Source organism: Neoarius graeffei, chromosome 15, assembly GCF_027579695.1.
Source record: "Neoarius graeffei isolate fNeoGra1 chromosome 15, fNeoGra1.pri, whole genome shotgun sequence".
Classification (NCBI taxonomy): Eukaryota; Metazoa; Chordata; class Actinopteri; order Siluriformes; family Ariidae; genus Neoarius; species Neoarius graeffei.
In genome coordinates, this window is record NC_083583.1 from 70,286,794 (window position 1) to 70,307,222 (window position 20,429).

The 20,429-nt window shown below is 41.9% G+C and overlaps 1 protein-coding gene across 1 annotated transcript in view; it reads left to right on the forward strand.

Annotated features, from left to right (window-relative positions):
- The first annotated feature begins 6,559 nt into the window (after positions 1-6,559).
- The window catches only part of ell (elongation factor RNA polymerase II), a 91,890-nt gene continuing 78,020 nt past the window's right edge, over positions 6,560-20,429 (forward strand). The window contains exon 1 of the mRNA XM_060941818.1: positions 6,560-6,735. Within this exon, the coding sequence (XP_060797801.1) occupies positions 6,601-6,735 (135 nt within the window). The 5' untranslated portion in view covers positions 6,560-6,600. The remainder of the gene's footprint in view (positions 6,736-20,429) is intronic.

Consider the following 20,429-nt stretch of genomic DNA (forward strand, 5'->3'; position numbering starts at 1 on the left):
GTTTTGTTTTTCTTCTTGACTTCTGTTCCACTCGAGCAGAGTTGCTTAATGTTTTTGAGGAACTAGCAGAGGTAGATGACTGGAGAGTATTACTGAACACCCACATCAGTGAAGCGTGTCAGTATATCAATATGGACTAAAATAGCACATGCATTCTCTTAACTTAAACGTTGAATGAGAGTCCAGATAGTGTGCTACTATTTTGAAGCGCTATCAGTGTTCATAGAGCAATATTTTTGTAATATTTGTGAAACAAAGATTTATAAAATGAGTGAATTTCTCTTATGACCCCATTTATAAATCCAGTGTCCCCAGGTAGGGAAGTGACCCTTGTTTGGGAATTCTGCTGATAAGTCCAAGTTGATTTTATTTATAGGCTGACATGTTGAGTTATTGAGATTTGGATTAATATTGTTCAATTCAGTAGATCAAACTGCTTAATAGCAACACAAACTCAATAATAAATATAATTAACTGATGTTCACTGCTGTAACTAAAATCCAAAATCAAGGACTTCCTGGTTCTGCTTCACAGACCCCACTTCAAGAAAGACTGCCTATGTGAATTTCATTTATTTTTTAAATCACATGACTGTGGTTGTAGATCACTAACAACTAGTATTAAGGTTATGTGGTGATTTATCATAGTTGTAAGCCTGGCTGTTGACACCTGGGTTCAGTCCTCAGCTCTGGTTACTGTCCAAGTGGAGTTTCAGTTCATGTTCTTACATTATATTACATGGCATTTAGCAGACGCTGTTATCTAGAGCAACATACAATGAACGCAAAAGTCAGGTACGTGAAGTGCTGAACTTCTAGACAAGAAAGTTCTAGTGACAGCAATACCTAGCATAATATGCTGTTGAAATATCAATACTCAAACAGCCAAGGGAACAAACCAACCATATAACGTATAACTAAATTGAACTCAAAACAGCTAACCCCAGGCTAGACCATACACAACCTGGGTTGGTCTAGACTGAAACGCAGTTACACAGTGGGCAGGGGAGAGGTGTAGCCTGAAGAGGTGTCTTCAGTCTGCGCTTGAAGGTGGTCAGGGAGTCTGCAGTTCTGATCTCAATGGGAAGGTCATTCTACCAACAGGGAACCAGGACAGACAGTAGTCTTGAGCGGGCTGGGCAGGAGCGGAGAGGAGGAGGGGCCAGGCGACCAGTAGTAGCAGAGTGTAGGGCTCTGGCTGGTGTGTAGGGGCGGAGCAGATTCTGGAGGTATGCTGGCCCTAACCCCTTGACAGCCTGGTAACCTAGCACCAATGTCTTAAATTTGATATGAGCTGCGATAGGTAGCCAGTTCAGGTTGGCAAGCAGAGGGATGACATAGGAAGAACAAGGGAAGTTGTAAACCAGGTGAGCTGCAGCATTCTGGATGAGCTGTAGGGATCTGATGGCAGAAGCTGGAAAGCCAGCAAGGAGAGAGTTGAAGTAGTACAAGCGGGAGAGGATCAACGCTTGGACCAGGAGCCGAGTTGAGTAGGCGGTAAGAAAAGGGCGGATCCTTTGGATGTTGTTGAGGAGGAATCTACACATCTGGGTCACTGCAGCGATGTTTGCCGAGGAGGAGAGTTTGTCATCGAACACAACCACTAGGTTCTTCGTACTGGGTGAAGGAGAACTAGAGATGTCCCCCATGGAAAGGACAATGTCCAGGGGTGGAGAGGATGAAGCAGGAAAGTAGATTATCTCCGTCTTGCCTGGGTTGAGCTTCAGGTGATGGTTGTCCATCCAGCTCTGTATGTCACACAGGCAAGCAGAGATGTGAGCGGAGATCTGTGTGTCAGAAGGGGGAAAAGAGAAAAACAGTTGGGTGTCATCAGCATAGCAGTGGTAGGATAGACCATAAGCAGAGATAATTGGGCCAAGAGACTGGGTGTAGAGGGAGAAGAGAAGTGGACCAAGGACTGAATCTTGAGGGACACCAGTGGTTAGTGGGCATGCTGCTGATATAGAACCAGACCAGGTAACCTGGAAGGAGCAACCAGAGAGGTAGGACTTGAACCAGCCTTGGGCTGTCCCACAAATCTCTAGAGCTGATGAGGATGACAGTAGGATGGAATGATCAACAGTGTCAAATGCAGCAGAAAGATCAAGGAGAATCAGGGCCAAGGAGAGGGAGGCAGCATGTTCTGCATGAAGTGCCTCACTGGCTGAGAGAAGCGCAGTCTTGGTTGAGTGTCCGGCATGGAAGCCAGACTGGTGAGGATCCAGGAGGTTGTTCTATGAGAGAAAAGAGGAGAGTTGGTTAGCAACAACATGTTCAAGCATCTTTGACAGGAAGGGAAGGAGAAAAATGGGGCAGTAGTTCTGGATGACAGAGGGGTCCAAGGTGGGGTTTTTTCAGCAGAGGGGTGATGTGGGCCCATTTGAAGCTGGAAGGAAAGTATCTGGAGGACAAGGAGTTGATGAGGGAGGTGGTAAATGGGAGGATGTCAGGAATGATGATCTGCAGGAGAGACGAAGGAATAGGGCCAAGGGCACAGATGGTTGGATGGTGAGAGAGCAGGAGCTGAGAGACATACATACATACATACATACATTCATTATCTGTAGCCTCTCATCCTATCCTACAGGGTCAAAGGCAAGCTGGAGCCTATCCCGAGCTGGGAGACATCAGAAGTGGAAAGAGGGGGAAAAAGCAGAGAGCAAGGGGGAAGAGACAGGGAGGGTGGGGAGGGGGTGGCAGGGTGAGGCAGGCGTGGTGAAGGAGTTGTCATGATCATCTCCTCAAAAAAGACTGCAAAGTCCTCAGGTGCAGGTGGTGGAGAATTGAGGAGGGTTGGAGATGGAGGTGTGAATTTTGGAGTGATAAAACTTCATCTTGGCTGATTTGAGTGAGGCTGAGAACTCAGCAAGGAGGGACTGGTGGCAGGAAAGGTCAGCAGGGGCCCTGGATTTTCTCCACTTCCTCTCTGCTGCACAGATACCGATTCTGTAGGAGCAAAGTGTTTTGGACATCCAGGGACTAGGAGGGGAAGCTCTTGCTGGCCTGGAGACAAGAGATCATATGTCCAGTAATGAGAGAGAGGAGAGCAGGGAGGATGCAGCAGATTCAGTGGACAGACTGACAAAGGATTCAAACGGGGGGAGAAGGAACGGCGGTCACGACGGACTGTAACAGTGGGGGTGGGGGGATGATGGGTGGAGAAGGAGGGAGAATGAAATGAAGTGATGGTCAGACAGATGGGGTAACTATGGGATCTGAGGCAGAGCAGTTTTTGAGGAAGATCATGTCAAGAAGGTTGCCAGCTTTATGGGTTGGAGGAGAGTTCTTCCTGCATTCATGTGAGTTTCCTCCACCTCCCAGAAGCATGCCAGTAAGTAGCCAAGATAAACTGCCCCGTATGTGAATCTTGTATGGATGTGTGTCCTATCCTGCCACATGTCCAGTATTCCTGGAGTAGGTTCCAGATCCACTGCAACCCTGACCTGGATAAAGCACATATTGAAAGTTATAAACCTAATTGACTGGTCACTTAAAACTGAATAAGTTTTTTTTAAAGTACTGTATAATTAATGTTAAATTCAACTGCAATTTTAAACGGCTCACCCTTCCCAGAATCAAACTTGTTTTTGTTTTGAAGGTATATGACTTCTACCAGCTGGCTCTCTGTACAGCAAAACCAAAGCAAATTCATTGTTAGTGATCTTCAAAAACCCATTTCGAACTTTTTCTTCATCTATGTGTCATACATGGAAGCTTTGAACAAAATATTATTTATCTTTTATCTTATTCTTATCTTTTCTTTCCTTCACAGCCACCTGTGAGACAGCCAGTTTGGGGATCATTACAATGGAATAACTATGCAAAACTGAATGGATCAGTTGAAAGAATTTAAAATATATATACTTTGACAAAATATCCTCAATCTCATGTTACAGTTTAAGATCTGTAGTCTAGAATGTCACTGCAGTGTTACTGATTGTTTTTGGAATATTGCTAGCATTGAAAATGTCAACTCGCTACATGGCAGAGATGATTCTGTGAAGGTCAAGCCGGTCCGTTCAAGTAAAATGTGTGGAAAAATATCTCTAAGAGTTAAATTTTAGAGTTAAACAATTTCCATCTATGTACACAAAGTTCTGCCCCCAAAACTTATGGTGGTTCTACTAGAGTTAACATGAGCAAGCACTGTCGTGACCACTTTCAAGTGCACTCGGCTTTCTTCTTGAAAACCGAGTTACAGCTCTAAAAACGTGAATTTTCCTCATAATCAAAGAGGAGTGTGGAGTGAAGTGGAACAAGAGCCACAAACGTATTACTGCTTCCCTTTTCAGTTATGTTCACTGCAAAAAAATTTTAAACTAAATTTGAGGAGAAAAGTACTTAATACTAGTGAAATTATCTTGCTGCATGGACAGATAATTTTACTTGACAAGACATCTTGGAATAAGTTGGTTACAATCTAGAACTAGCTTTAATAATCTCAGAGTTGGTGTCTTGTATTCTTCTAATAGGAAATGCTAGATCGTTTCAATGATATTCTAACTTGCTAATATATAATTTTTTACAGTGTTGTTTGTGACGTCCACTTATTGGATGAGAACTGCTCCACTTTTGCTCCTGTAGAGATGAATTATTACATTACAGGCATTTAGCAGACACTCTTATCCAGAGTGATGTACAACAGGACCCTGACATACCCACAGCAGTGGGCAGCCTGGCGAGCCTTTTGGGGTTAGGTGCCTTGCTCAAGGGCACTTCAGCCATTCCTGCTGGTCCAGGGAATTGAACCGGCAACAAGCAGTTGACATTGCAACCACATGAAAATCCAGGTCAAAGGTCACATCATTCCTTGAACCAAAATATAAAATGTCTACTGATATTGTAATACGTGGTAGATATTTAAACAAACTGAAAAAAACTGAATGGAATAGAAAAACCTGAATATTTCAAGCATGTAATTGTTTATATGCTAGGAATTTAATTTTGGTCTAATTCTATTTATTGCAATAGGATTCCAAATACTCTATAAGCATTCCATTCTGTTATGAATCAGAAAAAAGTATTATAAATCACAGCACTTTTATTTTTTTTAAGTACTTCAATGTTACACAATGTTACAACAATGTTACACAAAGAGCGATACATAACAGTTGTAAATGTCACTTAATTCCACAGGGTGTTGATAATAGTGGGCACCGGTGAAAGTGATCACTATTATCGACATCTCACGTGACTTCTCAAATGCGCATTTAGATACAAAATGGTGACTGTCAAATGAAAGCGTAAGAAACAAAGTAGGTTTTGACAAGGATATCATGAAATATCGTGAATTTGATCAGTAAAAACATGTCCATGACCTTTCCACCATGCTTACCTGCGATGATAACATCCGGGTTTTCCTCAAATTGCTGATTGTGCTAAAAAAAATTCCATCTCAGGTAACGAGCTGTGTCATCAGATGACAAGATCAAAAGTTGAAGGGGGTTTTCAGGTTGATTAATTAACCAATAATAACTGTTGTAGCTGGGTGGCATGGTGGTGGAGTGGTTAGCTCTGTCGCCTCACAACAAGAAGGTCCTGGGTTCGAGCCCAGTCGACGAGGGCCTTTCTGTGTGGAGTTTGCATGTTCTCCCTGTGTCTGTGTGGGCTTCCTCCGGGTGCTCCGGTTTCCCCCACAGTCCAAAGACATGCAGGTTAGGTTAATTAGTGGTTCTAAATTGACCGTAGGTGTGAATGTGAATGGTTGTCTGTGTCTATGTGTCAGCCCTGTGATGACCTGGTGACTTGTCCAGGGTGTACCCCGCCTCTCGCCCGTAGTCAGCTGGGATAGGCTCCAGCTCGCCTGCGACCCTGTAGGACAGGATAAGCGGCTACAGATAATGGATGGATGGATGGATGGATGGAACTGTTGTAGCTGGAAATCTCATCTCATCTCATTATCTCTAACCACTTTATCCTGTTCTACAGGGTCGCAGGCAAGCTGGAGCCTATCCCAGCTGACTACGGGCGAAAGGCGGGGTACACCCTGGACAAGTCGCCAGGTCATCACAGGGCTGACACATAGACACAGACAACCATTCACATTCACATCTTTGGACTGTGGGGGAAACCAGAGCACCCGGAGGAAACCCACGGGGAGAACATGCAAACTCCACACAGAAAGGCCCTCGCCGGCCACGGGGCTCGAACCCGGACCTTCTTGCTGTGAGGCGACAGCGCTAACCACTACACCACCGTGCCGCCCCTTAGCTGGTTAATCTGAAAAGGTGTCGATAATTATGGACTGCCAATAATTATAGCTGCAGCTCTAGTAAGAAATGAAACAACATTGACAAAAACAAGATGCACAGAGTTTGAAATGTATAAATGGATGAGTAGGAAAGAAAAGGGAAAAAAGCTACATATTTGCTCTCATGTTGTGATATCGAAGGAAATTCCTTTAGCTCGGAAGGGCCCCTGGGTGCATGAAGTTAGATCCAGAGAGGATGTCTGGCCAGGAATTTCCCATCATCCTGAATGGGGGCGCCTCCAACCGAGGCCACGCCCAACACGTAACGGCCGCGTTATGAATATTCATGAGAAACGCACGAGAAGTCTGTCGCGTTTCCGAGAAGTGCGTGAGCGTGGAAATGGTAGCAAGATGGCGGCGTTAAAGGAGGAGCAGTGTTACGGTCTGTCTTGTGGAAGAGTGAGCAATGGCAGCAATATCTCAGTCTTTCACGTTAAATTTACTGACACTGCTTTGAAAACGCTGGAAGAATATCAGAGCAGTAAGGTAACGGTTATTCTTCTGTTTCTGACCATCATCTCTGCCTGTTGTTGTTTTTTGAGGGGGTTAGCTGAGCAAATATTGTTTCCTGCTGCAGTCAGTCAGTACCTTATGCTGGCTTTCAGCTTTTTATTAAGGCTAACGTTAGCCTAGCTCGACAGGAAAGGAAAGGAAAGGAAAGGAGCTATGATTATCCGTCAGGCTCTTAGCAAGCGACAGGTATCTACTGACAGAGGACTCGTTAACAAGAACAACTCGCTAACTAACCAGTTTTACTCAGTAGGAGGATGGTGTTGGGTGTTTAACCGACCACTGAAGTTATTTTCAAGAATATGAACATGAGGAAATGACAGAAAAGACAGTCTTAGGATCAGCACAACACAAACTGTATATGCTAAAAATGTAAGCTAGTTTGTTAGCAAGCTAATATACATGTAGATATGTACATGGAAGCGACCAAGTCTGAAGTTTGTACATTGACCTGACTCATAATCCTTTGGTGTGGTCTCTGAGCTTTAGTTTTTAAACCTAACAAAAATAACTGTTTGTTTACCAAAGCTCAAGAAACTTCCTTCATGCATGGATTTATGGCTTGGCCTGCTTCTTTCTGTGGCATTTTTTTTCTCCCCTTCTTAGCTAGTCTACATATTTATTACATGACTTGTGAAATTCCTTATAACACAAACTAGTCAAGGTTGTGAAGCAAAGCTTATGCTGATATTCAGTAATGTGTCGAATTAAAATGTCTCAAATCCACTACTGTTGCAATAAGAAGCAAGATATCAGGGGAAAGTCTCACCACTAATTTCATGTGTTCGGAAGAAATCCCAGTGAACAGGGTTTTTTTTTTTTCCCCTGATAAACTGGAGAATTTGTGAGCTATTTGTTGGAGTTTTGTTAAAATTTGAATCCTTAAAACAGCCCAACTAATGTCCCATTCACTCAGTGGACGGTTTGTCAAGCATAGATTAAGCACATGACCTCATGGGATGGTGACTTGAACGTGTAAATTAACATTTTTAGTCCACCAGAGGAGTAGATGGAAATGTTTATCGCCAGGTTTACAGAAAGCCCCGTGTGAGCATTTCACTGTCAGGAAACTGTCACGCCATTCAGTCATTACTTCCCTGTAAAACCATGCACTAACAGCAAATATTATTTTGTCTACTATTCAAGATAGTTTCTTGCAATTATTCAGCTAATAACACAAGTTTTGTTCATGTTACAGATTTGTTGTTCTGTGGCTTTTCTTTCTTTACATGGTAAACCTTTCAAATGTATAAAATCTTTGGATTGGAGCAACTACTCGTCAAACAGACAGAGGAAGTCTGTGTACGCATGCACAAATTTACCTTCTCCTTTTGGATTTTACAGTAGCTGGCATCCACTGTTGCATTACTGCCATCTACAGGTTTATCTTTGACCATGCACTGACAGTTACATCATTCTGTCGCTAAACGAAGGTGCTCGCTGACCGCCGATATTTATTAGTTTGGTCCTGCGTTTCCTTTCCTTCGCAACATAACGTCTTTTCTTCTCGCTTTCCGTTACTGTAGTTGGTCTTTCACGTTTCATTCGCACACTCTCGTCCTCTATTTTTCTCTCCTGTTTCAGATTTGTATCCCACAATGCCTTGTCTTGCGTGAACAAGGAAAGCATGATGTAGTATCTTGAATTGAGTCATGGTGAAGCAGGAAAAAATAGCAGAGAACTTTGGGCCATGCGGCCTAAATTAATTAATTTTATCTATTTTTAAAAAACCTAATAAAACTGGAAGTCTGTGATTCGAATTCAGTAGCTTTTGGTCCACTACACAAAAATAATTGGGTGTCGGGGGAATTCTTTTTATGACCTACACTTGAAAAATCTGAAAGGCAGTACAGCTTTAATTCAAGGGGTTTAAAAAAAAAAAATCACATTAACCATTTCTTTATTACAGCCAATTTTTACATTGTATTTTCATTTTCACATGTTCAAAAGGAATTGGACAATTGACCGATATGCAGTTTCATGGCCCGGTGTGGTCTTTTTCCTTGTTATTTCATGACAGATTAATGAGAGAAAAGGTCTGGGGTTGATTCCAAGTGGTGAATTAGTATTTGATAGCTGTTCATGGCAATTCTCAAACACATGTTGATGCACGTGAAGGAGGAACTCCTTAATCTGAAAAAAACAAAGCAGACCTATTGGAGAGAGAACAGAAACTTTAGAAGTGGCCAAATCGCCAAGCTAGTACGTTTTCTTAAAGAGGCCGATTGTAATGGTGAGCTCAGCAACAATAAAGTGCCTGGAAGGCCACAGACGACAACTAAAATGGATGGTCATAGATTTCTTTCTTTGGTGAATAAAAACATTATCCAATTCAAGAACACGATCGGGGGGCGGCACAGTGGTGTAGTGGTTAGCGCTGTCGCCTCACAGCAAGAAGGTCCGGGTTCGAGCCCCGTGGCTGGCGAGGGCCTTTCTGTGCGGAGTTTGCATGTTCTCCCCATGTCCGCGTGGGTTTCCTCCGGGTGCTCCGGTTTCCCCCACAGTCCAAAGACATGCAGGTTAGGTTAACTGGTGACTCTAAATTGACCATAGGTGTGAATGTGTGTGTGAATGGTTGTCTGTGTCAGCCCTGTGATGACCTGGCGACTTGTCCAGGGTGTACCCCGCCTTTCGCCCGTAGTCAGCTGGGATAGGCTCCAGCTTGCCTGCGACCCTGTAGAACAGGATAAAGCGGCTAGAGATAATGAGATGCGAAGAACACGATCGGGGAGAGAAATGTCATTATCAAATACTGCAATCAAGAGACACCTTCATGAATGTGTAAATACAGAGGGTTTGATCTCAAGATGTAAACCACTGGTAACCCTCAAGAACAGAAAAGTCGGATTAGACTTGGCTAGAAAACATCTAAGAGAGCCTGATCAGTTGTGGAACAAGATTCTTTGGACAGATGAAACCAAGATTAACTTGTACCAGGATGATGGGAAGAGAGGAGTATGAAGAAGGAAAGGAAGGACTCCTGGTCCAAAGCATACTAAACATGGTGGACATGGGCATGTATGGCTAACAGTGGAACTGAGTCACTGGTGTTTATTGATGATGGAAGGAGTGGGATGAGTTCTGAGAGCTATACTTTCTGCTCAGATTCAGTCAAATGCTCCAAATCTGATAGGACGGTGCTTCACAGTACAGATGGATAATGACCCAAAACGTACTGCCAAAGCAACCCAAGAGCTTCTTAAGGCAAAGAAATGAAATGTTCTTAAATGGCTGAGTCAGTCACCTGACTTCAAACTAAATGAACATGCGTTTCACTTACTGAAGGCAGAAAGACCTGCAAACAAGCAGCAACCTGAAGCATCTCAAAGGGGGGAACTCGCCATTTGATGTCATCCATGGGTTCCAGACTTCAGGTGGTCACTGACTGTGTCCAAGTATTAAAAATTATGTTTATGGTTCTACTTGTGTTGTCCAGTTATTTTTGAGCTTGTGAAAATGGGGGAGGGGATTGTGTGGTGTTTAAAAAAGGCTGTAATTTTAAAGTAGTAATTACATCTTGATTGCTTCATTTGAAATCCACTATGGTGGTGTACAGTGGTAAACTTCTGAAAATCGGTGCTGTCCAAATATCTATGGACCCTACTGTATGCACCAGAAAATGTTTAACATTTTATAAATGTTTAAAAGAATATCATAGCCAACAATGTTTTCAGGCCATTCTCAGAAAATGTGATGAGTAATGGTAAAGACATTTCAAAAATTTTTGTATACACTAGTTACAAGCCCTGTAAATGTATTTAACAGACGACGAACATTTCATGAATTCACAAACCAAGAGATTTATTATTAGAAAAAAAAAATAATGCCCAGTTGTCTTTATCGTTGCCCATAATGTCTTTACTGTTACCCTGTAGAGCAGGGGTGTCAAACCTGATCCATAAAGGGCCTTGTGGCTGCAGGTTTTCATTCCAGCCATGCAGCAGCACACCTGACTTGGCTCATTCAATCAACTGAACTGTCTTCACACAGTCAAATACTTGCAGCCACACCCACCCTTGATTAAAGGGTGGGTGTGTCAGTTGATTGAATAAGCCAAATCAGGGTGCTGCTGCATGGCTGGAATGAAAACCTGCAGCCACACGGCCCTTTATGGATCAGGTTTGACACCCCTGCTGTAGAGTAATGGTAAAGACATCTCATGGCATTTTTGGGTCACTGAGTGAAGAAAAAAAAAACCATATTATGCATTTATTATCCCATCTTAACTTGCTACTTGGCTAACTAAATTTTTTCAACATGCAGCATCATTATCATTTGGGGGTAACGGCAAAGACAGTTAATTTCCCTGACATCTCGAAATTTCATATTTACCTGATCAGTGTACTGGATCCCCCCCCAAATGGCTGTTCAACCTCCTTGTCTGTCCTCATGTAGTTGCACTGCTTTGTAATGTCAAAGCCCTGAGTTACAGCGTGATTTTACCATTTGGGTAACGGTAAAGACATCAAGAAAGTACACATTCTTGCACACATTTTAGGCTATACACCAAAAAACATGGAAGCAAAGATATTTTCCACAATAAAAAAAAATGAAGATAGAGGTAATATTTCAGAAACAAAAGTGAAAATAAAATTAAAAGCAAAGGAATTTTCATTCAGATTTCACTGATCCTCATTTAGATACATTGCAGTAATGACCTTTTGGTATATTTAGGCTAAATGCAATTTTTGTAAATGCAGGCAAGGTTTTTTTTTTTCCCCCCTCCTTTCTTTTCCCCCCTGTTCTGTTAAATTTTCTTAAAACAAATGTATAATGGAGGGCCAGGATTAACGGCTTTAGAAAAAAAAAACTACGTTGTTTTAAAAGTGAATTTGTCACATTTTCTGACAGTGGCCCTTTCACAGATATTACCTTTTGTCGTCCCAATATAGTTGATCATCTGGTTTTGTAGGTTGAGTGTAATGACTGGTGGCTGTTTCTGTTCATGCACACATTTTAAAAACAGTGAATCATGTTATGCTATTGCACAGGTTTTGCTGTTTCTGCAATTCGATTAGATTCATGTGAGCAAAATGTGACCTGTTTTTAAGATGACATTTTCAGCATCTCTAATAAATATAGTTAACACACTTGTTTAATGTTAGCTGAGTCACATGTACACAGAGATTGTATTTTATATTCTTGAACTCAAAATATTCTCTTGTTTACCCAGGGATGCCTTTGAGAGTTCAGGTCAAAAGCATGTGAGATGGCGGGGGGAGTGGGCAGTGCTTCCAGGTGGTGTCAGTTAATGTTGGAGTTAAAACACCTGCCCAAATCATTCCAGATTAAAATATAGATTCGCTCATCTACTGTTTTATTGGAGAGAAAAAGATTTGTTTTTACTCACAAAAATTAAATTGAGGAGGAAATAAATACAACATGAAACAGCATGTTTGTCAGGGCAACTAGACAAGAATTCAGTAAGTATCTCAGCTGCTGTTCACCAAAGAGCACACAGGTTAAACAATTGTCCTTAGTTTATAATGAACTTAGTCACAGATAATTTGTTACATGTATAGTCTAGATTTCAGTTTGCAACATGCCTGACCTTGTTAAGAGGTAAGTAATTAAAAAGAAAAACTGACAAAATGCTACCAACGAGCAGCCATAACCAACTCGATTTAATGTGTATGTTGCATGTTGTGTACGTCTTGACATGCACCCTTTGCCAGTAGGGTTGTCTTGTTCAGTGGCTTGCTCTGGATAATGGGATAAGAGCATCTGTCCTTCCATTTTCCATTCATCCTCTGGAGCTGCTGACGTTAGAAGAGCTAGATCATGCATGTCTCTGTATCACGTATGTGCTCAGCAGTGCATACCTGTTAAGCAACTCACTCTGGATCCTGGGATCGGTGGATAAGTCCCTACCTTTCCCTCACACCTATCCAGGGTACAACGCCCTGCCCACTGGCACTTGATAGGTGCACAAGGTTGGTATGTCTTGTCTTGTGGCTGCATCTGAGTGACTCTTCCATACAGATTACAAACCACCATTTTTGCTCAACGCCATACACCGTGGAGTTCAGGGTAGGCTCCAGACCACTACGACAGCCACACTTAAAATGGTGGTGACCTGAACACAAGTAGGGCTGGGTTCAAAAGATCGATCCACGATCCGATATCGATTCACGTTCAGAAAATACGAGATTGATTCAAAAATGTGTGGATCAGTCTCTTCCAGGTGGCTATAGGCACTATTTTCTCGACCGCGCAAGGACCGCTATAAAAAGCGGGTGCCAGCAAACGAAACCGAAACTTAAGAACGCGAGATGGCTGAAGCTGCACAGCTAAAATCACCACCTGGCCTGAAAACTGATGTATTGCATTACTTTGGATTCAAACGTTACGAGGACAGAGACGAACTCGACAGAACAAAAGCAGTGTGCAAACTGTGCCACATAGAGGTATAGTGGCAATTTAGAATTCAAATAAAACCTGGATTTTTTTCATTCCAAAATAAATCCTTGACTCTTCTCTCTCTGTGTGTCCCTCTTACACAGATACATGCACAAACACACATGGGGCTGTTCCTGTCAATAGGGACAGTTTTTACTTTAAAGTGACAATCCAGCAATATCTAAGTAGATCGAATCGGATCGTGACCTTATGAATCGGAATCGAATCGATCCAGGAAATCTGGATCGATTCCCAGCCCTAAACACAAGTACCTGTAACACTGTACATGCTCTTCCACTCATGGGTCACTGCTGAATTAATTGTACCTCATTACAGGGATTGTCAGTGTCTGTGTAGCAGGTCTCTGCATCACGTATCCTGCCACTAAAGTGGCTGTCGGCTGAGGCTCTGTGGTACAAGCCTTGGGTAGTATGTTGGACACCTTCAGGATTGACATGAACTGCAGTTCTGGTAATTTCACCAGACGAAGAGTTATGCTCCGAGGTACTCTGCCCCAGTGCCAAGCACAGGCACATTAAGAACCTGCTAGCTAGAACTTGGCTTTGTGTCTCGTGCTCTGTATGCTACTACCTCAGGTGCTACTGCCTCCTGTGTAAGAAAAGGTAGAATCCTGTTCTCCCTTCTAACTGCCTGTAACCTCAAGTCCTCTTTTCTTGGTTGATTTTTGATAGTATGTGTTAATGGAGATTTTTCTGATTGTGCAGCAGAATGTGACATTTTTATATAAACAAATTCTAACTTGCTGTTAAAAATCCCTATAGACCCTTGCTATGTTTTGTTAGCTGGGCTACCTAGTTGCCATCAGTCACATTTCTCACTCAGGTCTATGGTATCAAACTGTGTGCATGTATCCATTTTTATATAAAGAACATTGCCAGCAATTTTTCTCAGGGAAAAAACACTAATTTGTGTGCATGCCAAAAGTTTGGACACGTATTCTAATTCAGTGGAGTTTTTGTTTTTATCTTCTACATTGTAAAACGATGCTGACAGCATCAAAACTATATGAAATAACACAATTAGGTAGTAGGTGGGGGGGGGGGGGGGAGTGTAAACAAAGTAAAATGTTTCTATATTTAAGTCTTCAAATAGGCACCTTTTGCTTTGACAGCTTTGCACAGTCTTGGCCTTCTCTCAACCATCTTCATGAGGTAGTCACCTGGAATGGTTTTCCAACAGTCTTGAAGGAGTTCCTGTATATATTGAGCACTTCTTGGCTGGTTTTCTTTCACTGTGTGGTCCAGTTCATCCCAAACTGTTTAGGTCAAGTGATTTATGGAGGCCAGGTTTTCTGGTGCAGCACTCCTCCACTGTCCTTCTGGTTTACAGAGCCTGGAGGTGTTTTGGTTCATTGTCCTGTTGAAAAACAAATGATGGTCCCACTCAGTGTAAACCAGATGGGATGGCATGTTGCTGCAGAATGCTGTGGTTGTGATGCTGTTTAAGTGTGCCTTCAGTTTTGAATAAATCTCCAACAGTGTCACCAGCAAAGCTCCCCCATGTCATCACACCACCTCCTCCATGCTTCACAGTGTGAACCACACATGCAGATACCGTCCGTTCCCCTTTTCTGCATCTCTCAAAGACTCGGCAATTGGAACTGAAAATCTCAAATTTGGACTTCTCAGACTAAAGTACAGATTTCCACTGGTCTAAAGTCCATTCTTTGTGTTTCTTGGCCCAATCAGTTTTCCTCTTATTGACCTCCCTCAGTAGTGGTTTCTTTGCAGCAATTCGACCGTGAAGTCTCTGCCGAACACTTGACGTTGAGATGTCTGCTACTTAAACTCTGTGAAGCATTCATGTAGGCTCTAATCTGAGGTACTATTGGTGATTTCTGAGGCTGGTAACGCTAATGAACTTGTCCTATGCAGTAGAGGTGAGTCTTGGTCTTCCTTTCCTGGGATGGTCCTCGTGAGAGCCAGTTTCAAGAGTGTTTGATGGCTTTTGCAGCCGTTCTTGCAATTTCAGATTGACTGACCATGTCTTTTAAAGTAATGATGGATGTCGTTTCTCTTTACTTATTTGAGTGGTTCTTGAGACGATACCGATTACTACGGTTGTGGAATTCTAACTTGCTGTTAAATCCTTTTTATTGTATACCAACATGACCTCGATTCAACACAACTGATGGTCTCGAACACCTTAAGGAGGCAAGAAAACCTTTGATGAGGCACACCTGTTAATTGAAAAGCATTCCATGTGACTATCTCACAAAGTTGATCAAGATAATGCCAATAGTGTGCAAAGTGTCAAGGTAAACGGTGGCTACTTTGAAGACCCTAAATATATATTTTGATTAACACTTGCTTAGTAATTCCATAAATATTTCATGTCATTTCATAGTTTTGAGGTCTTCATTGTTCTTCAACGAAGAAAATAGTCAAAATACAGAAAAACCTACAAATGAGTAGGTGTATTCAAACTTTTGACTGATACTATATATCGTGTGATTGGTGGTTAACCCTCTGGGGTCTGAGGGGACTTTCTGGCACTAATGATTATGGCATACTCAAAGTTGTTAATTTCAACAAATCTAAGCAGTATTTTCAAAGTCATATGCCGTTTGTATTCAGCACAAGTTCAGCTACAATAATATCTGTGTAGTGTGTGTCATGATTTGTACTTTAAAAAAATAACAGATTAATGAAGATTTTGTAAAAAACAGGTTTTGGAACTGTGTTGGAATATGTGTGTGTGTGACCTTACCCATTGTGACGAGCCCTTTTGGTCACTTGAGGTGATTCTGTTCAGTCTTAGGAATGTATCAAGCACAAATCTGCTCCATTGATTTGGACAATTAACTGGCCATCAAATTTGTTCTATTGTTTTGGGATAGAGTTGACCATGGGAGGAGTATTCAATGAGAAGAGTAAAAAAAAATTCCATTCCATTCAATGAGTGAAGACCCCTCCCACTGCCAACTCTTAATCCCATCAGGTCAAGTGATCAAAACGGTTCCCCCCCCTTCACACATTCCAACACCGTTCTAAAACTGCTTTTTATAAGCAGGTGCATTTTTATTTATTTTAAAAAGTACAATCATGACACACTACGTAGATATTGTAGCTGAACTTGTGCACGATATAAAAAGAGCATGACTGAAAATACTGCTTAGATTTGTTGGAATTGACATCAGAGCATGCCAAAATTATTAGAGTGCCAGAAAAAGACGAAGAAAAGAGAGCAAACAAGTGATGGTATTTTATTTACTCAAGAAGCATGCAGAGGTTATGCATTACAGCTAAAGCTGGGCGATATGGCCTAAAAAAATCTTAGTTTTCACCACACATCCGATTTTCGATTTTAATCCCCCCCCCCCCCCCCCCCCCCCCACACACACACACACACACACACAATAAAAATCAAACTACAGATGGTTCAAAACAAGCTTTACCTTTTATTTTGTTTTCACTTAAATTTCCCCTTTGGGGTTAAAGTGCAACCAGAAACCAAAAAGAAGCCAAAAAACAAGCTTGTAGAGGAGATGGCAGACCATGCCATTGTAAACAGTGAGAACATACAGTAACTCTTAGAAAGCTTTCTCCAACGTAGCTTGGTTTCAAACTGACACAATGCACCCTCAAACTTAAAAAAATAAATAAATAAAATGTGGGTGGCACGGTGGTGTAGTGGTTAGCACTGTCGCCTCACAGCAAGAAGGTCCTGGGTTCGAGCCCCGGGGCCGGCGAGGGCCTTTCTGTGTGGAGTTTGCATGTTCTCCCCGTGTCCGCGTGGGTTTCCTCCGGGTGCTCCGGTTTCCCCCACAGTCCAAAGACATGCAGGTTAGGTTAACTGGTGACTCTAAAATTGACCGTAGGTGTGAGTGTGAATGGTTGTTTGTGTCTATGTGTCAGCCCTGTGATGACCTGGCGACTTGTCCAGGGTGTAGTCAGCTGGGATAGACTCCAGCTTGCCTGCGACCCTGTAGAAGGATAAAGCGGCTAGAGATAATGAGATAAATAAAATGTCCCCTCAAAAAATATAAATAATAATAATAAATAAAATTGTCCTTTTCGATAAAACTGACAAAATGGGGGGAAAAAAATCCCGACTTTTCCACCATATGTATGGGCACCGTGTCTTTTGCAATAAACATCACGATAGCATCTGTGATTTGCCTTTCACCATGCCCCATTCTTATCATAAGGCACACAGTTTGAAAATGTGTCAGGGATGGTTGCTTGCTTTACTTTGGATGGTGTGCTAATGCTGTTTTCATTCCGCTGGGCAAGTGCGTGGGAGGAGGGCTATAGTGTCAGTGCCTGATCCGTCACTGCTGCCCGATCCATTCTGCACATGCGCAGAGGAGAGCGTCGGTGGCGGAAGTTAAAACTCTGAGAAAACCGATTTTCATAAAAACATATCGTCCTTAACTGTAAATTTGAATCAATTGATAAAATCGATTTATCGCCCAGCTCTAATTACAGCACACGCACATCAACAGATGTGCTCATAAGAAATACAAGAACTATTTACACTTGATCGAGTCGCTCTTCAGCTAGATCGAGTCGAAGTTCAAAATGACACCGCTCATTAGTGTCGCAGTTCTCAAGATTGAATTGAATCGCTGTCCTGAATTATCTGGAGTGCCTCCTGAGCATAAAATCATAAAACCTTCAAACAGGTAGCCTAAACTATGGCTGATGGACTTTGTCCTGTTTCTGGTGGGCGTTTCCACCACGAAAGAGAAACCAATCAAAACCAAGAGTGAAAGTGATCATATCGTTACCATGTGAATAGTCTTTTATGAACGCATAAGTTGGCGCTCAGCGTTCTGATTCAAGTGTGACTGAGTAAGGTAACAAGTTTTATGTTTCGTCTAATTTAGGTACAACCCCGATTCCAAAAAAGTTGGGACAAAGTACAAATTGTAAATAAAAATGGAATGCAATAATTTACAAATCTCAAACTGATATTGTATTCACAATAGAACATAGACAGCATATCAAATGTCGAAAGTGAGACATTTTGAAATTTCATGCCAAACATTGGCTCATTTGAAATTTCATGACGGCAACACATCTCAAAGTTGAGACAGGGGCAATAAGAGGCTGGAAAAGTTAAAGGTACAAAAAAGGAACAGCTGGAGGACCAAATTGCAACTCATTAGGTCAATTGGCAATAGGTCATTAACATGACTGGGTATAAAAAGAGCATCTTGGAGTGGCAGCGGCTCTCAGAAGTAAAGATGGGAAGAGGATCACCAATCCCCCTAATTCTGCACCGACAAATAGTGGAGCAATATCAGAAAGGAGTTCGACAGTGTAAAATTGCAAAGAGTTTGAACACATCATCATCTACAGTGCATAATATCATCAAAAGATTCAGAGAATCTGGAAGAATCTCTGTGCGTAAGGGTCAAGGCCGGAAAACCATACTGGGTGCCCGTGATCTTCGGGCCCTTAGACGGCACTGCATCACATACAGGCATGCTTCTGTATTGGAAATCACAAAATGGGCTCAGGAATATTTCCAGAGAACATTATCTGTGAACACAATTCATCGTGCCATTTGCCATTGCCAGCTAAAACTCTATAGTTCAAAGAAGAAGCCGTATCTAAGCATGATCCAGAAGCGCAGACGTCTTCTCTGGGCCAAGGCTCATTTAAAATGGACTGTGGCAAAGTGGAAAACTGTTCTGTGGTCAGACGAATCAAAATTTGAAGTTCTTTATGGAAATCAGGGACACCGTGTCATTCGGACTAAAGAGAAGGACAACCCAAGTTATCAGCGCTCAGTTCAGAAGCCTGCATCTCTGATGGTATGAAGTAAGATGGGAAGAGGATCACCAATCCCCCTAATTCTGCGCCGACAAATAGTGGAGCAATATCAGATTATCAGATCAACTGCTGCCCATGCCACAGCATTAGTGCGTGTGGCATGGGCAGCTTACACATCTGGAAAGACACAATCAATGCTGAAAGGTATATCCAGGTTCTAGAGCAATATGTGCTCCCATCCAGACGACGTCTCTTTCAGGGAAGACCTTGCATTTTCCAACATGACAATGCCAAACCACATACTGCATCAATTACAGCATCATGGCTGCGTAGAAGAAGGGTCCGGGTACTGAACTGGCCAGTCTGCAGTCCAGATCTTTCACCCATAGAAAACATTTGGCGCATCATAAAACGGAAGATACGACAAAAAAGACCTAAGACAGTTGAGCAACTAGAATCCTACATTAGATAAGAATGGGTTAACATTCCTATCCCTAAACTTGAGCAACTTGTCTCCTCAGTCCCCAGACGTTTACAGACTGTTGTAAAGAGAAAAGGGGATGTCTCACAGTGGTAAACATGGCCTTGTCCCAACTTTTTTGAGATGTTGTTGTCATGAAATTTAAAATCCCCTAATTTTTCTCTTTAAATTATAAATTTTCTCAGTTTAAACATTTGATATGTCATCTATGCTCTATTCTGAATAAAATATGGAATTTTGAAACTTCATCATTGCATTCTGTTTTTATTTACAATTTGTACTTTGTCCCAACTTTTTTGGAATCAGGGTTGTAATATTATTTGGCAGTGGGCACATAAAGTGTAAAGTACAAAGTTTCTGTTAATGTTTATCATGCTTGTATGATTAAAAACTCATGATATTAATCTAAATACATGACCAACTCATTCTAAACCTTCTGAGCTTTGCTGGCGAAGCTCTTAACCCCAGAGGTGGGTGGGTGTGTGAGGGAGAGAGAGAGAAATAACAATTTGTTTATGAGCATGGTTTATCACCCTCACAATATGACCTAAAACTGATGCCATAGGATGCTAGCTAGCTTACTAACTTGGCACACTTTCAACACAGGGATTTCTTGGTAAATATATGCAAGTAATGTATTTGTTCTGTGAACGCAAAAGGCCAATCTAATGTAATCTCTATCACCTTTATAAATAAAACAACGTTTATCTTCATGGCACATTTCTGCTCACTGCTCGTCAAAGCTGCGTGTCCTGTATCCTTCAGGCTAATTGGTACTTGTAGAACCTGGAATAAAGATGCCTTATTGGCTCTTGATTAGCTTCATTTCAGTGGATAACAAGGTTATTAAACACCATGATCAGTCAGTTGTATCGTCAGGCCCTAGTCATTACAGCAGAAAGAAATGCTGAAAACTGGTTGAGAATTGGTTGTAGCTGCAGTCAATAGCATTAGGTGAAGTCTGGAGTGTAAATTAACCATAATGAGTTATAAGCTGTAATTAAACACCTTGAGAGTGAGTTTATTCATGTTGATCTTAAAGCTGC